This window comes from Trypanosoma grayi (genome assembly GCF_000691245.1).
Source record: "Trypanosoma grayi strain ANR4 Tgr_125_V1, whole genome shotgun sequence".
Lineage (NCBI taxonomy): Eukaryota > Euglenozoa > Kinetoplastea > Trypanosomatida > Trypanosomatidae > Trypanosoma > Trypanosoma grayi.
Window position 1 is genome coordinate 12,422 of NW_008825744.1, and position 17,612 is coordinate 30,033.

Genomic DNA, 17,612 nt, shown 5'->3' on the forward strand with positions numbered 1-17,612 from the left:
TGGCCACCCCAGTCGCCCTGATTGCCTTGATCACCGTAGTCACGTCTGCCGCCACCACCACGTTGGCCACCCCAGTCACCTTGATTGCCTTGATTGCCGTAGTCGCGTCTGCCACCAACACCACGTTGGCCACCCCAGTCACCTTGATTACTTTGATTGGCATAGCTGCGCTGACCCTGGCAGTCCCCCCTCTGACTGTCATTGCCCCACTGGCCGCGCTGGAACATACAATGTGTGCCGCAGATAGCTCTTACATGCATATGACACCCCCATGGCGTCGCCTTTGATACCCATTGTCGCATCACTGCTGAGCGTCACGTCGTCTGATTGAATTCTTCAATGCTGCTATTCCTTCACGTTCACCCTTTTCAAAAACCCAAAAATGGAGCGAAGTAGTCGTGGGCATCACCCTCTGAATAATACAATACAAGAAAAAACCATTGAGCGCTGGGTTCCTCATGCAAAACCCTGTATCACCGCAACTGGACACAATACGTAGAAGCAATGAAAACTGTATGTATATTCTCCGGTGACTATCGGTCTGGATAACCCCAGCGCCTATTGGATAAAGAATTCACCTTATACACCGGTTCTGTCGAATACCATACTTTTTCATACATTTTTTGTCTCCTGTTTGTCGCTTCCCTCAGATCCTGCGGGTCTCTCCTCAGTGGCATCCCCTGAAGGGGCATTAGAATTGCCCCTATCTACTTTAATGGAACCCAGGTAACGTTTGTGAAATTCAATACGGTCAATGTCGGTGGTGGGGCGTTCCTTTAGCAAGGCCAGAATCCACTCATTTAGAAAATCACAGACGTTTTTCTCTCGCATATACCGGTTATCCTCTACGTTCTTCGGATGAAACTCGCTGTCTGTCGTGACCTCTTTTCCATCCCCAATCTTTTGGACAAGCTCTAAACAGAAGACTGCAAGGTCTATAGGGTGTTCACGGAGAATGGAGCTGGACATCAACTCAAAGAAATCGACTGTATTTCCCTGACGCAAGTAATCTTTTGCCTCGTCCAAAGACTGCTCATTTTTTGCCCACTCTGGTGCACTCATCTTTGCTACGGGGTGTGATGTTAATATTTCCCTCACAGTGAAACCCCAAGAAAGAAGAGAGAAAAAAAAGAACGAGGCATATAGGGAAAATGAAGAAAGCGACATGGAAGGCGGAATTATCCCTAACAAGCAGTTGCGAGAGAAAAAAAGGATGAATAAAGAGGGAGGGTATTTTGTCTTTCCCTCCACATTCACCTTCTTGATTGGAAAGAATCATTGTTTCTGCCGAGGTGCATGCTTTCCCTCCCCTTTTCTTCCACTATTCCTTCACCCCACACCACTATCAACACACCCAAGAGTGCAGAAGCATGAAATAAATAGCGTTCTAGAAAATAGGAAGAGATGTAACAAACATCACCGAGGTCTGTCCTGTTCACCGCCGCGCCCTCTTCCACGGCTATTATTGCGTGGATTGACGCGCCTCTTACCGCCACGTCCACCCCCACGTCCTGGTGATTCACAGGGTTGCCGCTGCCTTTCGTTATGTTGTCTTGTAAGCTCCGCCTGCTGCCAATTAAGTTGGCCGAGTTGGCGATTCCCATGGCACGTACTTGGGTCCGGGTCATCCCACAAGTCCTCTGCGGATAGCGGGCGAGATGAATCATTTTCGCGTCGTTGTGTCCGGTTGATGTATGGATCCACATGGTGTGCCACCCCGCCTTGTCCCTCACCCTGGGATTCAAACTGGTTAGGGCGTCGTTCATAGCCAGTATTGCCTCCACGACGCCGATTGCGCCGTCGTCGGCTTGCTCCGTCGTTCTTGTGTTTACTGTCTTCTCTCTCTTGGTGTTCTTGACCGCCCCGTTGATTTCGCTGCTGACGCCCTTCATGTTGACTGAACTCTTGCGGGACGGCGTAGTAGTGTGGCACATCCCTGTCACCCTGCATGGGCGGGCTTAGCAGCATCGCGTTATCGGTACGGGTGACGCCTCCAGGCCCGGGTGTTTGCGACATGGGCACAGGTGAAGACACTGGCGGTGAAAACATCCGTGCCTGAGGGCTGCCTGATATTTTACGAAATAGGATTTTGGAAAGATGAACAGCCTCACCATATACACGTTGGGCTGGCGAATAGGTATTGGCAATTACTTGGAGAACGTCTTCAATGCCTTCATTGATAATTGCTTCAGCAGCTTGTGCGTTTTCCCAGCAGAGGTACGTGAGAGCCTTTATTCCATGCACAAGGAGCTTGTCGGTGGTAATGTGTGTGCGCATGGCATTAACAATTAGTGGTATGGCACCTGATTCTGAGAGCAACTGGCGGTTGTTCTCAGAATTAAATGCAAATTGAGATATGGCACGACATGTAGACTTCTGTAGGAGCGGACTGTTGTGGTGTACACGCATAGCCTTCAGGATTTCTGGTATGGCCACAACAGCAACCTTCTCTTTTATCTCTGCATTCCACGCCAACGTGCCGAGAACAGAACAGCCCAACTCCAGCATACGTAGCCGCTCAAAGTTTTCCATGGCACGGATAACGCATGCAACGCCACCAAGGTCATAAATTTGTTGTTGCGCCACAGTGTTGTCAAACGCCAATGCACTGAGACCACCACATGCGTTTAACTGTACCTTCGGGGCGTTCACATAGGTTTTCATGGCTAGGAGGAGGGCTTCCACACCCTTAAGCTCAGTCACAGCCTTGTTGAGCTTTGCGTGCTCGTATGCGAGGTGTGCCAAGGCGTTACATGCCTCTTGCTGAACCACTTGATTACTACGAAAATTCCGCATTGCCGCCACAACGCACTCCACGCAATTAAGCTCATATAATTTGTCCTTGTATGTAGGTGAAACCAATGAAAGCGTGACGATGGCACGGCACGCCTCTTCCTGGACCTCACTTACTTGATCATGTCGTCGCATAGCGGCAACGATTTGTTCCAGCGCTGGAGTAAGTTCCTCTGAAGGGACTGTACCGATGTTTGCAAGCGCGCGTGATGCATGTTCCTGTACCTCGTAGTTGTGTACGTGGTTACGCATAGCGTCAACAATAACACTGTAACCATTGTTCGAAGTAATTTGCGCGGAATTCGCCTCATTGTTCCACGAGAGATACGAAAGTGCCACACAGCCGTGCATTTGCACTCGGTCATAGTTAGGGTGCTGTGCCATACCTTTTATTATAAGTGGAATCACCCCGCTTGCACTCATCTCCTCTCGGTACGCATCACAGTTGAAGGCAACTTGTGCCAAAGCGCGACACGCATTTTTCACGAGCCCTGGACTTGTGTAATGCTCTCTCAAGGCATTCATAATCATTTCCACACCGCCTAGCCGCACAACGTCAGTCTTCAAATCACTGTTCCAGCACATGGTACCAATGGCCAAGCATCCATTCTCTTGTAATCGTGCACTTTTTCCGCGCCGCATGGCATCCAAAATTTGTGCCACGCCTTTCTCATCAATAATAACCTGCTGTCCCTGTAGATTGTTGAAAGTCAGACCACTGAGTGCTGCGCATGCAGAAACAAGCAAATCTTCATTATTGGGAAAGTTTTTCATTGCCTCAAGTACCAAGAGAATCCCATTGGCCTCTGTTATCTTTGACGTTATCGTTTCAGAGTCAAAGGAGAGGTATGAAAGCAGGCTGCATGCATTTTCTTGAATGGCTGCATTGTGAGGGTACTTGCGCAATATATCCAGTACGCGCTGCACACAACCTGTTGCATGAATCTGTTGCTTTTGTGCCTTCACATTAATTGCGACGCTGCAGAGGAAATGAACCGCTTCCAATGTCGTTGCCTCGGATTCCGTAGTTTTGACTACTGTCGTTATAACATTCCAGTCAATGTACGGCGAGGTTGGGAAGTTACTAAAAACGTGTAAAGCGTGACTGCACAACAAATCAGAATCCGAGTAGCGTCCCAGTGCCTCTGCAAGGTATGAAATTACTTTTGAGTCGGGTTCTAGGTAACTGGGAACACCAGAACTCGTCACATTTGCGGCGATTCGAGCAACATACCTTGTGGTCTCCTCATCACCGATTTGTTCTCGCAAAACACACTCGAGAACCTCCACACCATTTGCTTCAAGAAACTCTTTGTTAGCGGTAGCGAAGCGGTCTGGTACCTCTGCCACGTAAGATGTGAACTCAGCGAGGGCGCGGCAAGCCATTTTACAGACCAGTGGATCCGTGGTATGAATCTGGAGCACCCGAGCAAGTTGAGTGATACCATCGCCGATGGGGTACAAATTGAAGTGAGACACCAAAGCGCATGCAGCCAGAACAAGCTTGTATTTTTGTGGATTCTCTCTTAACGCCCGCACGGCTATAGATGGCACATCGAACTCAGAAAAAAGTGAAACGGTGATTTCGTCTGTGCAGTAATAATGCACAAGGGCGCAGATCCACTGAATGGCTTCAACCCATGTTGGGTGTTCCTTTGCAAACTCCGCCAAAGTTTCAACCACACCGTCAGCCTCATCTGGGGGCAAACAAGCCGAAACGCACGTTTGCAGGAGGTAACTCATTGTTTGGGCTGAGCTTGCCTCGGTTGAAGTTGGGAGGCGTTTCAAAAGTAGGGCGATGCGGTCCTCCGCATTTGGTGCCTGTGCGCATAGGATGGTAAACTCTGGTGAGGTGGTACAATTTTGGCTGTGCTTTTGTCGCGGATTACCCGAAATCACTTGAATGAAAAGGTCGCCCATGACTCTTCAGAATTTGTCAGGTGCGCACTATTTCCTCAGTGTGTGGGGTGTTGAGACAGGTCTACGGCCTAAATGAAACTGTGATCGTTGATGTATTGTTGGTTTATAATAAACACTTTCTCTCGTAAAACACCATTAAAGCAAAATACGCACAACAAGAGTGAGAAACAGAAGGAAAGTAAAAAAAAAAAAAAGAAAAAAAGGGGAAGGGGAAGGGGGGAAGAAAGAAAAACGAAGCAATGCAACTGCAGGTTCAGCACAGGTGATCCCACCACTCATACGAAGAAAAACCAAACGTTTTGGAAAGGAAACAGCAAAAGGAAAAGATGGAGGAATCAAGAAGAAACTTTTGATCAAGAATCGATGATGTGTAATGGAGGCAGTTCAGCCACCTCTTTGGGTAAGGGAAGGGACCCAAGAGGAAATATGTCTTGTGGTGACGCTTTATGGTCAGTGAAGACACTTCGCATCCTCTTGAGGCATGACACTGCAGTAAAACGTGAGCATTCAGTTGCAGAAGATCTGCCATTGTGAACAACATCATCAAGGAACGCATCCCACGAGCCGCAACGATCATTCACGTCAATAATCCCTCCGTGCGCCAGTAGGACGCAACGGGTGGGCAAGCCCCGAAGACGGTGGAGGCTGTAATTATACGCCCTAGGGGAGTCGATTGGAACGGGAGGGAAAAATCCCTTTCTTATCCCCACAAACATGTCCGCTGCGTAAAAAATCTGTGTGTATGGATGATAAAGACAAATCATGTGAGACGTGTGGCCAGGACACTTAATTCCCACCCAGTCGTTGAACCCCGAGGGGAGGGGTGTTCCGTCGTCTAAGCGCAATGGTCCCGTAGGCATTTGCCAGTAGGGACCTAATAAACCATTAGAGAATACAAACGGGTTCTCGTACTTGTCCCTCCCCAAACGACCGGCCATAAATTGCGTCAAACATGTCTCAACAAGTTGCTTGGTATGACCCCTCGGGTTATGGTAACTTTCTTCCATTCCTCTTGCATAGGCAACTGGAATCCCACACTGCTCGTAGCCCTTAGATGCTCCAGCGTGGTCAATGTGGGAATGTGTAGCCACAACTAATCGGAGACGCTCTACCATCCTTTTTGGGGCGGACTTGCCGTCGGACAGCACCTCCTCAATATAAAACCGTACACGCTCCAAATCGCTAGGAAACCCGCTATCTAAGAGAAGTATCTCTTCACGTTCGGGGTACTCCACAAGATATAGGGCAGAGATGTACCCTGGTATACAGTGAATCTTCATTGGTTCACTACCAAGCGTGCGTGTCAGCACAAAACTAGCAGACACATCCTTGCCCGAGCCGCGGAATCGAGCTGGTGAGCCTATATACCTGAAAAGCAGCCCCAAGCAAGGTCGCATGTCCACCTAGAATCAAAGGCAAAGGAAAACAAGACAATAGAAAACAAATAATAATACTACACGCAACTAGGATGAAGCATTTAGTCATAGCGGTGACAACAGAAAGCGTTCGAAAACAAACAAGTAATGTCTTATTTCTCCTCCCCAGACGCCAAGACATCCTAGGAAAATTGCAAAACTCATCGCATCCCCGTATTTGGATCCCATCTTTACTAATCATTCCGTAGAGAACAATATTTTTTTTCGTGCTTGTAAAATAAACCAAAAAAAAATTTTCCGCTTCACCATGAAAATCAATAGAGTTTCAGCATTGCCTAACACTTAAAACTTACTTAGCGTCTGCACAATGCAGGGAGATTCCTCAACAAGCAAATCCTTCGCAAGGCTTTGTGCAACCTCCTTCTTTGTAAGAGCAGCAACTATGGCGAGAGCGAACGCAAAGGCTGTCCCGGGACCCTTACTCGTCAGGCATTTGCCGCAGCGAACAACAGCATCGGCGGACCACTGTGCATGCGGAGGAACCTTGTCCTTCAATGCGGGGTAGCATGTGACCGCGGCCACACCCTCCAGCATACCCATAGGGGCCAGCGACACGACCGGGGCGGCGCAGATGGCACCGTACCACTTGTCCTGCGCGCGAATGTCCTCTAGTATCTTCTTCAGTGCGGCACACTTGCCGAGGTGGTCTGCACCAGGGAGTCCGCCAGGAAGAAACACGCCATCGTACGCGGCGGCCGACTCGTTCTTAATAAGCGAGTCAGCGGTTAACTTCAGGCCCCTGGAGAGAACAACATTTAGGCTGTCCATCACAGATGTGACCGTCACCTGGATTTCTGCACGGCACAGAATGTCGGTGATGCAAGACAATTCAATGTCCTCCGTGCCATCGGCCACAGGAACAAGCACCCTCTTGGTCATATTTCTGTTTATTTGGTATACTCTTTTGACGGTTGTAGAATTAATAATAGCTTTCTTTTTGCGTTTTTAACAGACAGACGCACAAAAAAAAAAGGCAAATAAAAAAATATATAGAAGAGAGGAAGAGTGGCAGACGAAAACAAAGGCACCAGCGCCTCGCGAAACCCGACGCGATCCTAGTTTGTTTTTCATCTTGTGAGATCAAGGTGCGGCCGCTTCACGCTTGGCCGAAAGTACAACAGAGATGTTTCCCCCTACAGGGAGTGCACAAACACAAAACACCGGGTCATCTGCGGAGTTCGATTCAAGAGGCAACAGATGCCCCAAAATATGCACCAAATCACCAGGCTTGACGTGCTTCTCCGAAAACGATGCCAGGGTGGCGCCATAGCAACGCACTTGCACTTTGACCGGCCTCGATGATGGGAGAAATGGCACGCTGTACTGCACCAGAAAGCGAGCGTGTGGCCCGTCCTCGCTTACGGAACTGTCCTTTGTTCCTTTTGAGTACTCCTCCTCCTCCTCGCCGTGTGCCGTCACCTCCGAGAGTACTCTACCAACTAACGTTACCACCGCAACAGAACCCGGTGACTCCAGTCGAGGGAGCGCAGAGAGCCTTGCTGAAGAATCCTTCGCTGGGGTGAAGTGCTGCGGCGACTTCTCCTGGATCAACTCCGCTGTGGAGAGATGAAGTGCCGCAGGTGGGGAAGCGGTGTATCGGGCATGGCGCCGCACCTCCTCCGCTTTCACCTCCTCCTTCTCCGCCATTGCAGCTTGTTCCATCGCCTCCTGCACTTGGCGTAGAAGTTGCTCCTGCTTAGACAGCTCCGCCCGTAACTCTGCCTCTTCCTCCGCAGGAGCGGACGTCTCCATCGGACCAGCGGCACCACTACTGCTGCCAACAACTCTTCCCTTCGACGACGCTGCAGTCTGCGCCTTGGACTGGCTCGGTCTCTGTGTGATGTCGCACACACTTAGCTCCGAGAAGATGTCATCGAGAAGGGAATCGCTGTTGAAACGCCTGGCAAGTCCCAAAGAAACCACCCTCCAGGGTAGAACTCTGCGCATACCCCTGCTCTCTCCCAGAAAAAAAAAGGGAAAACAAATAAGAAAGGGTGTGGGTTAAGAAGAAAAGGCAGCAAAGGTGAAAGTAAGCAGAGAAGTGCGGCGAGACGGAGGAGGATGAATGGGGGAAAATAGCAGCAGCACCTGTTCCTCCTGCCCACCTTCTGCCGCCGTCTCACAAGAGTGGGGCAGAAGGAGGGGGAGAAAGGAAAGACTAAAAAAAGCAACGATAACGTGAAATATGAAAAATGAACAGACTATTTCTCGATGATCCTCAGTGAGATCCTCGCGTCTGTCTCCCATGCATACAGCTTCATTGCACGGTTTTCCTTGCGCAATTTTTCGTTTACATGCGCGAGCTCCAACTTCTTGACCTCCAAGTCACGATAAGCATGTTTCAACTCTTTTAAAGCATTGTAGTCGCTTATGCAGGTGACCAACTCTTTCTTAAGCGACTCATTGACCGCTTTCAAGTGTTGATGGTCTTCTTCCAAGACCGCACTCTCATGTCTCACAATGGCAGAAAAGCTTCCTGGAGCCTCACATCGCTCCTCAGAGACGTCCGCGGCCTCGTCGTTGTTGTAAGCATTCCCCTGTAGTTTCACAGAGTCCCTGTATTGGCGTGCCGCTTCCGTCTCTTCCACCAGGCGCTCATACGTGCGGTATTTGTTTTTCCACACTTCTACTTCGTCTCGTAGCTGCTGCAGATGTTCGGCAGAGTCTGTGCCAGTCGCACTTAAGTCCCGCTTCACCGCAGTGTGTGCTTCCCCAAACCGGATGTCCTGTTGACGTCGACTATGAGCATGATCAAAAGCGGCACGGCTCAAGCCGGACCAAATCGTGCAGAGACACAGATCACAGCGGTCGACTACAGCTCTTGCCGCAGTTAGGATAAGTTGCGGGTGGCGGGTGTCGTCTGCACCTTCTTCCGAGTCAAAGGATTCGGTGTCATCGCCATTATCGTTCTTTTCCGGCAAATCACCCAAGAGAGTACAGCTGTTCACCGCCACGCTTATCTTCCCCAACTCGTGAAGTACCCGGCGAGAGCACGCGGCGAGACAATCCATCGATGTTTCTGCCGTCTCGATGACAGCCTCGTTGCACCGTAATTTATTTACTTCCTTTTCAACTTCCGTCAGCTGTTCAAGGAGCGAAAAATCATCGCCTTTATTGGCATTGTCTTCCCCAAGTTCAGTGAGGTCGCTTTCCTTTGTGGCAATCTGGTGTTGCAGAGAATTCACCTGCATTTCCTCCTCGTGGAGTCTCTGCTGAAGCTCACTGTAGCGTTCGCTCATCTCCTCCACCACACGATTGACTCCCTTCTCGCGCACCTCAGCACGGTGTATCTCTTCGGAGAGATTTGATAGCTGCATCGATACACGCTCTGCCTCTGCAACTCCGCGCTCCAGCCACTCATGCATTGCTCTCTTTTCTTCCTTGACTTTTTCAATATCTTGCAGAAGTGACTGCAGTGTCACCACCCTGTTTACTGGAACTACACTCTGTGAGCGAAGATGTTTCAGTGTCTTTTCCATCTCCCCACATTTAACAGTCTCCGCGATTATTTCGCGTTCCAAGTCTTTCATCTCATTCCTCTCACAAATGCTACTTGATCGGTTCATCCCGCCTGTTCCAGACCGTGGGTCCTGTTTCTACACTTTATGAGAGTAAAAGATTTTTTTTAAAAAACAGACAGGCATTATACAACACCAGCTTTCTTCTGTATTATTGCATATCTGTTAATGGTCACGTAAGAGGGGCTTTCATGTGCATCCACATATTTGCACAAGCATGCATCAACGAATGTGACAAGAAAAGTCCTTTACTTGGGAAGCAACCCAGCCTTGACGTAGTCAAGGCGTTGCTTCTTCGTCAGCATCTGCTCGTCTATAAGGTCCATGCGAGGCTTTGTCAGTGTGTTCATCTCCTTCCCTATGTTCCAGCGTGACGGGCTGTTGAACTCAAATACAGACGGAAAAGACTTTACGCGCACCTTCGCCCCGCTAGTGGCATGCTGCAAGGTGTATACTTGCCGCTTTGATACAAAGAACTTCCCCGTCCAGTCACCGGTGATGTAATTCTCCTCCGGCAGGAAGAGTGTCTGGCTCTTCGCCGTCATAAAGCTCCAAAAGTATGGCGCACTCAAATTCATTGAGTGTGTGTTTTTGATATGCGGCCTGCGGTGCAACGGATACTTCCGCTGCCCGCGGCGCGCCAAGTAGAAGCCAAACGCTGACTTTGCTATTTTCAGAAAACGCTTCTGGGTGCTGGCAAATGCGCCGGCCACCATCGCGGTGTTGGTCGCCACGCGAGGTGCGACTTGCCAGCAGCGGCGCAACATGAATTTACCGTCCTACTACGAAAATCGCCTACGCAAAAAGGGGGGGGATAAGAATAAAAGCAGACTAGTAGCATATATATATATATATATTTGCATATGGAGCACACAAAACCCGCTTGGAATCGTCAGAGAAAGACTGCACCAAAACTTTTAAAAAAGCACACCGTATCAAAGACAACAAAATAGGGACACAAATGGCGTACTGCGGGTATAATACAACATTGACCCTCAATCCTAAGAGGGTAATACAGGCGATAGATTTTTTTGTGTATTTCCCCTCCCTCCCGGAGCAACGATACGAAAAAAAAAACGTCAGTGAAACGGAAACAATGACGAACACTTAATTGTCAGCGTGCCCTACAAAAATAATAATCAGATTTCGCTTTAATGACGACTAGTCGAGTGATGCATGGTCATTTTTCATCAAAGTCACAATCCGACAAAACAAAACAACACAAACAACTCTTTTTTATTCTTCTGTTTTTTTTTTCTTTTCTGGTATTCACTCGTGTCACTTTTCACGCAATCTCAAAGGCAAGTTAATGAGGGCTTCCTCAATCTCCCTCGCCTTTGGGTCACTGAGGCTAGACGCGATCTTCTGCTGTGCCATGATGACGGCAGGGTCGGCCTTGTATCGACTCAGAATTGTTTGCTGTCCCGTCGCAAAGCTCTCCCTTTTAATGGAAGCTCCTGTCAGCGCAAGATCCTGATACTGCACTTTTGCTCCACGGAAGTATCGTTTACACGTGGAAGTAATCTCGTAGTGGATGGCTTCCAACACCTCATTGCATGCAGCAAAGGCCTCATTGGAATCGGCGTGACGCCCAGTTATGCCGATGTACAAACACTGTCCCTCGTGTTTCATGATGCCGCGGAGAGGGATGTTTGTTTGCGATGCAGCATCCTTCACCACCTTGGAGCCGAAAATGCCATACTTCAGCCGCGTCTTTTCAAGCACAAGGAAGGACGCATCCTTCCAGTTCATCAGCAAGTGGCGTGGGTCTTTCGAAGGGACATGCGAAAATGGGATTAGCCGCGCCTGAATACAAGCAAAGAGTGCCGACGGAAGCGCGTTGAATTTGTACTGTCTCGCCACACCATCCCCATTGCAGGAGATCATGTATGATAAGTAGTAACTCAGGCAATCTGATATGCGAGCCGAGAAGTGAGGTGGCGATATCATGGCAACTTCAGCTTTTAGTGAAAGTCCCAAACCCATAACACAGTACAACTCCTGCATTGTTCTCACATCATTGCCCAGTTGCGGCAACAACTTTGTACCAACTACCTGAGTGACATCAGCCGTCAAAATGCCCTGACCCCACGTCGTCTGGCAACGGCTTAACCCAGAGTAATCGAACAGCATGACCTCCCGATCTTTCAGGAATGACGATCCATTCGGTATTTTCGTCAGAGAACTTGGGCATATGAATGTTGAGAAATTAGTTAGTAGCCGAAAAAAGTCCAAAACAATGACACCGTTATGCGGGAGTGGTTTAGAGCCACCCACACGCGGCAGGTACTTCGGCTCAATGATAGCGCTAGGAAGAGCCACGACAACTCCACGAGAAAATAACTCTCTGACCACGTAGTTTTCGCAGAAAATGCCATAGCTTGTCGCCGAATCCAACGACAAATGCTCAGAGATTAAACGTCTAAGCTCCTTCTCTTGGAATCCCCATCGGACTTTTTGTTCACGATATAAAGCGGTGACGAGGGTAACAATCCCCTGACGCATACGCTGGTGGGCCTGCACCAGATGCGACGTCTTTTCGGCAGAGCTCTCAAGCATTTCATCTCCAAGCATGTAGCTGAGATGGGATGCAGTGTCTTTGGTTGAGGGCAAAAAACTACTTGGGCGGTTCGAATAAAGTTGTGTTGCAATCGTACCCAAGTAATTGTTCAAATCCTTAAATGTCTTCGGTCCCTGATCCTTCTTTGTGCTCACCACCGACCAGTCTTTTGCGCTCACAGCAAAGTTGCCAACACAAACGAGGCCACGATTGTCGTCACCTCTTAGACGAAAGAAAGTATCGCCAAGGAGAACAGCAACTCTGTTAATATGGATAAGCACGGTCGATTCACGAGAATCTTTAAGTGCATCCTTTCTTGTACCAATCAGACAGAATCCAATCTTGGCTGCATCTCCCCCAATATCCTTGGAGTAGGCTCGATGGCACGCTGCGTGTAGTAGTGTAAGTTGCTTCTCCAGTTCCTGTTTAACGTCTTCAATGGGTTTCGTGAGATCATAAACCAAGCAGTACACTACATTTTTCGAGGGCAAGAGATACGGTGGCATACCACGCCAAAAGGCAGTATCACTTGGAAAGTCCAGCAAATCAATATGAATTTTAGCAGGATCACTGACGCCACTCCTGGAACTCTTAGAAATACCGATGCTACTGAAGAAACCACCTGAATGTTGTTGCTGTGGTGCATCCAGATCAAGAAATTGAACGTATGTTTTGTACCAGTCGTTCCTCAAGCAATATGCATCATCCACAGTGACAGAAGAGAGAGTTGGATGAACTGTTGGAGTGAGAACATCTGGTGTACTTCGAATCATTGGTGTAGAAGAAGCCGAGAGACATTTTACGACGCTGGATTTGCCTCCATTAGGAGCACCGATCACAAAAAATCTGTATTTCAGCATTCGTCTATATTCGTCTAGATCAGTAGTCAATGATCCAAGAATGACTTTATGCATGCTTTGAATCGCCTGAGTTCCGGGGTAATACGGAATCTTCAAAGCAGCCTTAATGAAAGCCGAAATACCCTCGCTATCTCCAAAAACGTCAATCACCTTGTCATCTTCATCATCATCTTCTTCAACCTGATGAGAGGCCAGAGCTAGTTCAGCTTTCATTTTAAAAACTTCACCTTCTAGCTGCTTTTTAGCTTGCTTCAACTCATCGTTTTCGTTCTTCAACTGAAGAATTTGTGCAGGATTAAGCCTTCTATCCCCTTTCGCCTCCTCAGATTCCTTCTCTTTGGAAAGGGCATCTTTCTCCGTGCGGACATACGCCAGTTCAGCGCGCAATTCTTTGATGGTTGCCATCATATCCTGAATTCGTTTGTTGGCATCACCTGGAATCATTGCAGATCCTGACTTAACGCCATTACTTGGACGAGGAGCTGGTCGTGCTCCCAATGACTGAACTTGTTTCGTTAGCATTTCGATATACGCAGTGAGTTCTTTATTTTCTTGCTCTACGGTTTCCTTTTGAGCTTGGTACGACTGCTTAATGACAAGGTGGTTCTTCTTCAACTTGTTTTGTACGTCAGCTGAAGTCTTTCGAATGTTATCGATTTCCTCTTCATACGAAGCTACAAGAGTATCCTTATGAGACTGTATCTCGCGTTCCATCCTCCTTTTCACATCCTCGTACATGGTCTTGTAACGGTTTATCTCATCATTGTGTAATTCTTCCATTTCTGAGATACGAAGCTGCATATTTTCTTCATACATCGACCTTACAATCTCGATACGTCGTTCAAACTCCTTCTTGAACTCGGGATTTGTGGGAGATCCTGATAGTGCCGCAAGGCCCTCACCCTCCAGCTGCACTCTTAGCTCGTTCATTTCCATCGACACACGTCGTGCTTCGGATTCAGCCTCCTTCGCTTTCGATCGGTACTTTTCCTTCTCTATTCTTTCCTGTGCGAGTTGGCGTTGGAGCTCACCCATATCCTTGTTCATGTTGGAAGTTGATACAGCATTCTCATTCATCATCATTTTTTGCTCCCTCTCCAAAGACTCTTTCAGCTCCTGTTCATGTCGCTCTTCGAGTGCCTGGCGCTGCTGATACTGTTGCTCCTCCATCAATCGATTCTCCTCTTCGTTCGAACGAATAAGCTCCTCGATTTTCTCTTTTGATGCACCTGACGCAAGCAATTCATTCAATTGATCCTGCTGAAGCCTCTTGATCCTCGCCCACTCTGCTTGGAACGCTGCTTCTGCTTCCTCACGCTCCAGTTGCCGTTGTGTTGCCTCAACTTCCAGAGTGTTAATGCGGCCCTCCGCGGCAGCCAGCAACTCTTGCAATTTCGCAGCTAACTTCTTGTAGTCAATGTTAACCGCCAGTTTGGCATTGGTTTTTACTGCCATGGCGCGAGATCCAAAATAGAGTGTTCCAAGCGTTTCATATAAATGTTCACTACTTGGCCCCGCTGTGAGTATAATACTGCATTTTGCTCGCCCACCAATAGCATCCTCAAGCATACGCGTTAACTTCGCATTGCGCCACGGAACGTGCTCTGAACGGTCGGATAAGGCTTGTACAACATTTCCAAGTGAAAGAAGAGACGCATTAATAGTCTTTGCCTCTAAAGCCATTTGTCCTTCTTGAACCCCTGTTTTACTGAAGCGTTCGTACCCAGCAAGATCGATAAGGAACAATTTTCCATTTCGAACCTCGCCACCTGGGTCGTCTTTGGGCACAGATCTCACCTGAATAAACAAAGCTGCATGTCCTCGTGAGCTTTCAGGATTCATTTTTGTGGCAGTGACAACTCGATATTGATTACCATCTTCATAAAGACGACGAAAGTCTTCTTCATCCTTTACAGCATGCTCTACAATTCCGGGGAAACTTACACCGTTTTTGTCCCTATTAATCTTCAGCTCCGGAGCCTCAGGATTGAACAAGTCTTGCAATTTGTCGACATATATCTGAATAAATGAAAACACAATGGTGTAGATTCGCTCAGGATCATTCTGCACAGTATCAAAAATGGCTTTCATTGAACGAGGAATAATACCCAGATGAGCCGGACTGAAGTTACACATGGTGAAAGACTTCCCGGTTCCGGTTTGGCCATAAACCATCACTGTACCCCAGTAACCCTTAAAGACGTTATTAATAACGGGTTCAGCCACACGAACATAGATATCTCCTTGATCTACATCGCCATTAAAGACGTAGTCGTAGCTATACGTTTTCGCTTCCAATATGCATGTCTTATTGTCAGGTTGAATGTCAAGTAGGTAATGAGTCCCACTTGCAGGATCGATTTCATCTTTCCTTGCAGGGCGAATGCGAAGAAAAACCATAATACGGTTGGGTCCATCGCCCTTATTTTCTTCGTCGCCCATAATTTCGATAACAGATAGACAACACTACAACACTACTTAATAACTATAGCAAATATTAGAAACACCTAAACCAGGTAAAAAAAAAAAACAAGAGATGCTTCTCTAATAGGCATATAGCCTGTTGCCAAAAAAAAACCATGCAGTATTAACCCACACTCGTGTATTGTCCCACAGGTAAGCCAAATGAGCACCAATTCAACAACTTGAACCAAGACTGATGTAGAAGATCACAGTAGCCCCTCGCAACATCTGCTCCATAGGAGGATATATCGACCAGCCAAAAAGTCATTCAGGCGTAGTGGTCAACGTCAAGCACGCACCATACTGGGCACAGTCACCAGAGTGCTCAACAACACGGAAGTCACAACGAGAAAAACGTCTTACAGCAGCAAGCAGAAAAAATAGGAGCACGGCCCCTAAGCATATTTGTTTAAGTGTATGCCTACCTATTTAGCAAAAGAAAAAGGTATAAGGAAAAAATAGAGCTTCCATCGAACAACAAGCCATGCAAAAAAGTCCAACTATCCTAGCAGATCGTCCCCCACCATAGCGGCAATAAACACAGCAGGCCGCTGGCAGTAGAGAGGCAAAATATACGTTATATTTCATGTGAAGACAAATGTATTGACCTTTTTTTCTGGCTTGTTCTGTTTTCTTGTGCTTTTACCTCAACTATTTGTTTTTTTTCTTCTGCATGGTCATTCATTTGGAGAAAAAATCGCCTGCTAGACCACCTCCATTTCTTTTCGTCTTCGTTTTCTCCTTCTCCTAGTCTTCACTCGATACACCAACCTGTGGTGCCCGAAGAATACGCTCTCTGATCTTATATCCGGTTTTCAACACCTTGGAGATATGCCCACTGGGAGCTTCCGCCGTCGGTGGAGTTTTAAGAAGAGCATCATGGTGGTTTGGATCGAAGACGGAACCTACCTTGACATCCATTCTTTCGATTCCATATTTCGCCAAATTGTTCAGCAAAACCTTTTCTGACAACTTCACACCGGTATGGATAGAACTGAGACTCTTGCTCTCCAGTTCCTCGACTGGAACATTTGCCATTGCCTCAAGACCTTTTTCAAGAATATCCACAACTTCTAGCATGTCTTTGCCAAAGGACGAAATTCCGTACGCCTTGGCCTTCTCGACATCCTCACGGCCAATGCGACGAGCATTCTCAGCATCTGCTGCACGGTAGAGGGTTTCCCTTTTTAGTTCAGATATATCTTCCCTTGCCTTCTCAAGTTCCTTTTCCAGTTTTGCAAAAACTTCCTGGGTCAGTGGAGCGGTCTCTTTTGCTTGTTTAGCATCACCCTTTTCTGTCTCTGCCGTCTGATTCTCCTTTGGAGGCTCTGTCGAGGCCCAGCACCGGCTGGTGGTTATAGTGGCAAGAACTCCTCTCCCGAAAACAGAGCCAGTCCGTAACGATAAGGCGCGCATTAGCTGGTGTTTCCTGCTTTTTCGCTTTCTACACCCCAAAAAGAAACAAAGAGAACAGAAAGCGAAACAATAAGGCCAATCAAATCATGCAGCTCATTTTTTGAAGTGCAGATACAAATAGCGTACGAACCTGAAAATAAACAAACTACGGTGGTAATAAAGTATCCAATTCACTCATATCAACGGCCGTCATGAGGGATTCTCGTCGCAGAAAACACCACGCAAAACGGAAATGACGCATTTGTTCTTTGGAAACGAAATCAACATTGCGAATCCCAACATCTGTGCGCTTAAGAAATGCAGGAATGGAAGTCAAAAACGCATAGTTAAAAGTCTGTAATGAAATGTTGCTAAACAAGGGAGTCCGCACGCCCGTCTTGGTCTCAGTAACACAGACATCCACCGAGGTTCCACGACAGTTGTGCTGAGCCAGTATTGGAAGAATAGGCTCATCCCACACTGGACCGAGCGCATTTTTCGAGGCAATCCGTTTTTTGGCATCGACGCAAAAACGGTACTCTTTGCCATCCAGATCGCAAAATTCCACAGAAGAATTGTTCAAAGATCCCTGCGTAAGACCCCCACAGCACTCAAAAAACTGAGCAATAGGGGCACATCCTGAAGATCCTTTTAAGACACATAAAAC

General features: G+C 47.7%; 11 protein-coding genes across 11 annotated transcripts; all 11 read right to left on the reverse strand.

The window, feature by feature from the left end:
• Positions 1-2: 2 nt before the first annotated feature.
• On the reverse strand, positions 3-302 carry DQ04_01251070 (hypothetical protein; the record flags this gene model as incomplete). The annotated part of the gene is made up of 1 exon (XM_009310457.1): positions 3-302. A coding segment is annotated over one exon (300 nt), but the record flags the coding sequence as incomplete, so codon positions are not given.
• A 310-nt stretch (positions 303-612) lies between these two features.
• Positions 613-1,062, reverse strand: DQ04_01251080 (antigen 2; the record flags this gene model as incomplete). Its single annotated transcript, XM_009310458.1, has 1 exon — positions 613-1,062. The coding sequence occupies one exon, from the start codon at positions 1,060-1,062 to the stop codon at positions 613-615; it is 450 nt and encodes a 149-aa protein (XP_009308733.1).
• A 354-nt stretch (positions 1,063-1,416) lies between these two features.
• Positions 1,417-4,713, reverse strand: DQ04_01251090 (hypothetical protein; the record flags this gene model as incomplete). The annotated part of the gene is made up of 1 exon (XM_009310459.1): positions 1,417-4,713. One exon carries the CDS (start codon positions 4,711-4,713, stop codon positions 1,417-1,419), a length of 3,297 nt encoding a protein of 1,098 aa, XP_009308734.1.
• Positions 4,714-5,066: 353 nt separating this feature from the next.
• DQ04_01251100 (metallo-beta-lactamase superfamily) lies at positions 5,067-6,110 on the reverse strand (the record flags this gene model as incomplete). Its single annotated transcript, XM_009310460.1, has 1 exon — positions 5,067-6,110. One exon carries the CDS (start codon positions 6,108-6,110, stop codon positions 5,067-5,069), a length of 1,044 nt encoding a protein of 347 aa, XP_009308735.1.
• Positions 6,111-6,431: 321 nt separating this feature from the next.
• On the reverse strand, positions 6,432-7,028 carry DQ04_01251110 (putative 4-methyl-5(beta-hydroxyethyl)-thiazole monophosphate synthesis protein; the record flags this gene model as incomplete). Its single annotated transcript, XM_009310461.1, has 1 exon — positions 6,432-7,028. One exon carries the CDS (start codon positions 7,026-7,028, stop codon positions 6,432-6,434), a length of 597 nt encoding a protein of 198 aa, XP_009308736.1.
• A 201-nt stretch (positions 7,029-7,229) lies between these two features.
• DQ04_01251120 (hypothetical protein) lies at positions 7,230-8,096 on the reverse strand (the record flags this gene model as incomplete). The annotated part of the gene is made up of 1 exon (XM_009310462.1): positions 7,230-8,096. One exon carries the CDS (start codon positions 8,094-8,096, stop codon positions 7,230-7,232), a length of 867 nt encoding a protein of 288 aa, XP_009308737.1.
• Positions 8,097-8,350: 254 nt separating this feature from the next.
• On the reverse strand, positions 8,351-9,715 carry DQ04_01251130 (hypothetical protein; the record flags this gene model as incomplete). The annotated part of the gene is made up of 1 exon (XM_009310463.1): positions 8,351-9,715. The coding sequence occupies one exon, from the start codon at positions 9,713-9,715 to the stop codon at positions 8,351-8,353; it is 1,365 nt and encodes a 454-aa protein (XP_009308738.1).
• A 200-nt stretch (positions 9,716-9,915) lies between these two features.
• DQ04_01251140 (hypothetical protein) lies at positions 9,916-10,434 on the reverse strand (the record flags this gene model as incomplete). Its single annotated transcript, XM_009310464.1, has 1 exon — positions 9,916-10,434. The coding sequence occupies one exon, from the start codon at positions 10,432-10,434 to the stop codon at positions 9,916-9,918; it is 519 nt and encodes a 172-aa protein (XP_009308739.1).
• A 511-nt stretch (positions 10,435-10,945) lies between these two features.
• On the reverse strand, positions 10,946-15,529 carry DQ04_01251150 (kinesin; the record flags this gene model as incomplete). Its single annotated transcript, XM_009310465.1, has 1 exon — positions 10,946-15,529. One exon carries the CDS (start codon positions 15,527-15,529, stop codon positions 10,946-10,948), a length of 4,584 nt encoding a protein of 1,527 aa, XP_009308740.1.
• A 768-nt stretch (positions 15,530-16,297) lies between these two features.
• DQ04_01251160 (co-chaperone GrpE) lies at positions 16,298-16,966 on the reverse strand (the record flags this gene model as incomplete). The annotated part of the gene is made up of 1 exon (XM_009310466.1): positions 16,298-16,966. One exon carries the CDS (start codon positions 16,964-16,966, stop codon positions 16,298-16,300), a length of 669 nt encoding a protein of 222 aa, XP_009308741.1.
• Positions 16,967-17,111: 145 nt separating this feature from the next.
• Positions 17,112-17,612, reverse strand: DQ04_01251170 (hypothetical protein; the record flags this gene model as incomplete). The annotated part of the gene is made up of 1 exon (XM_009310467.1): positions 17,112-17,612. A coding segment is annotated over one exon (501 nt), but the record flags the coding sequence as incomplete, so codon positions are not given.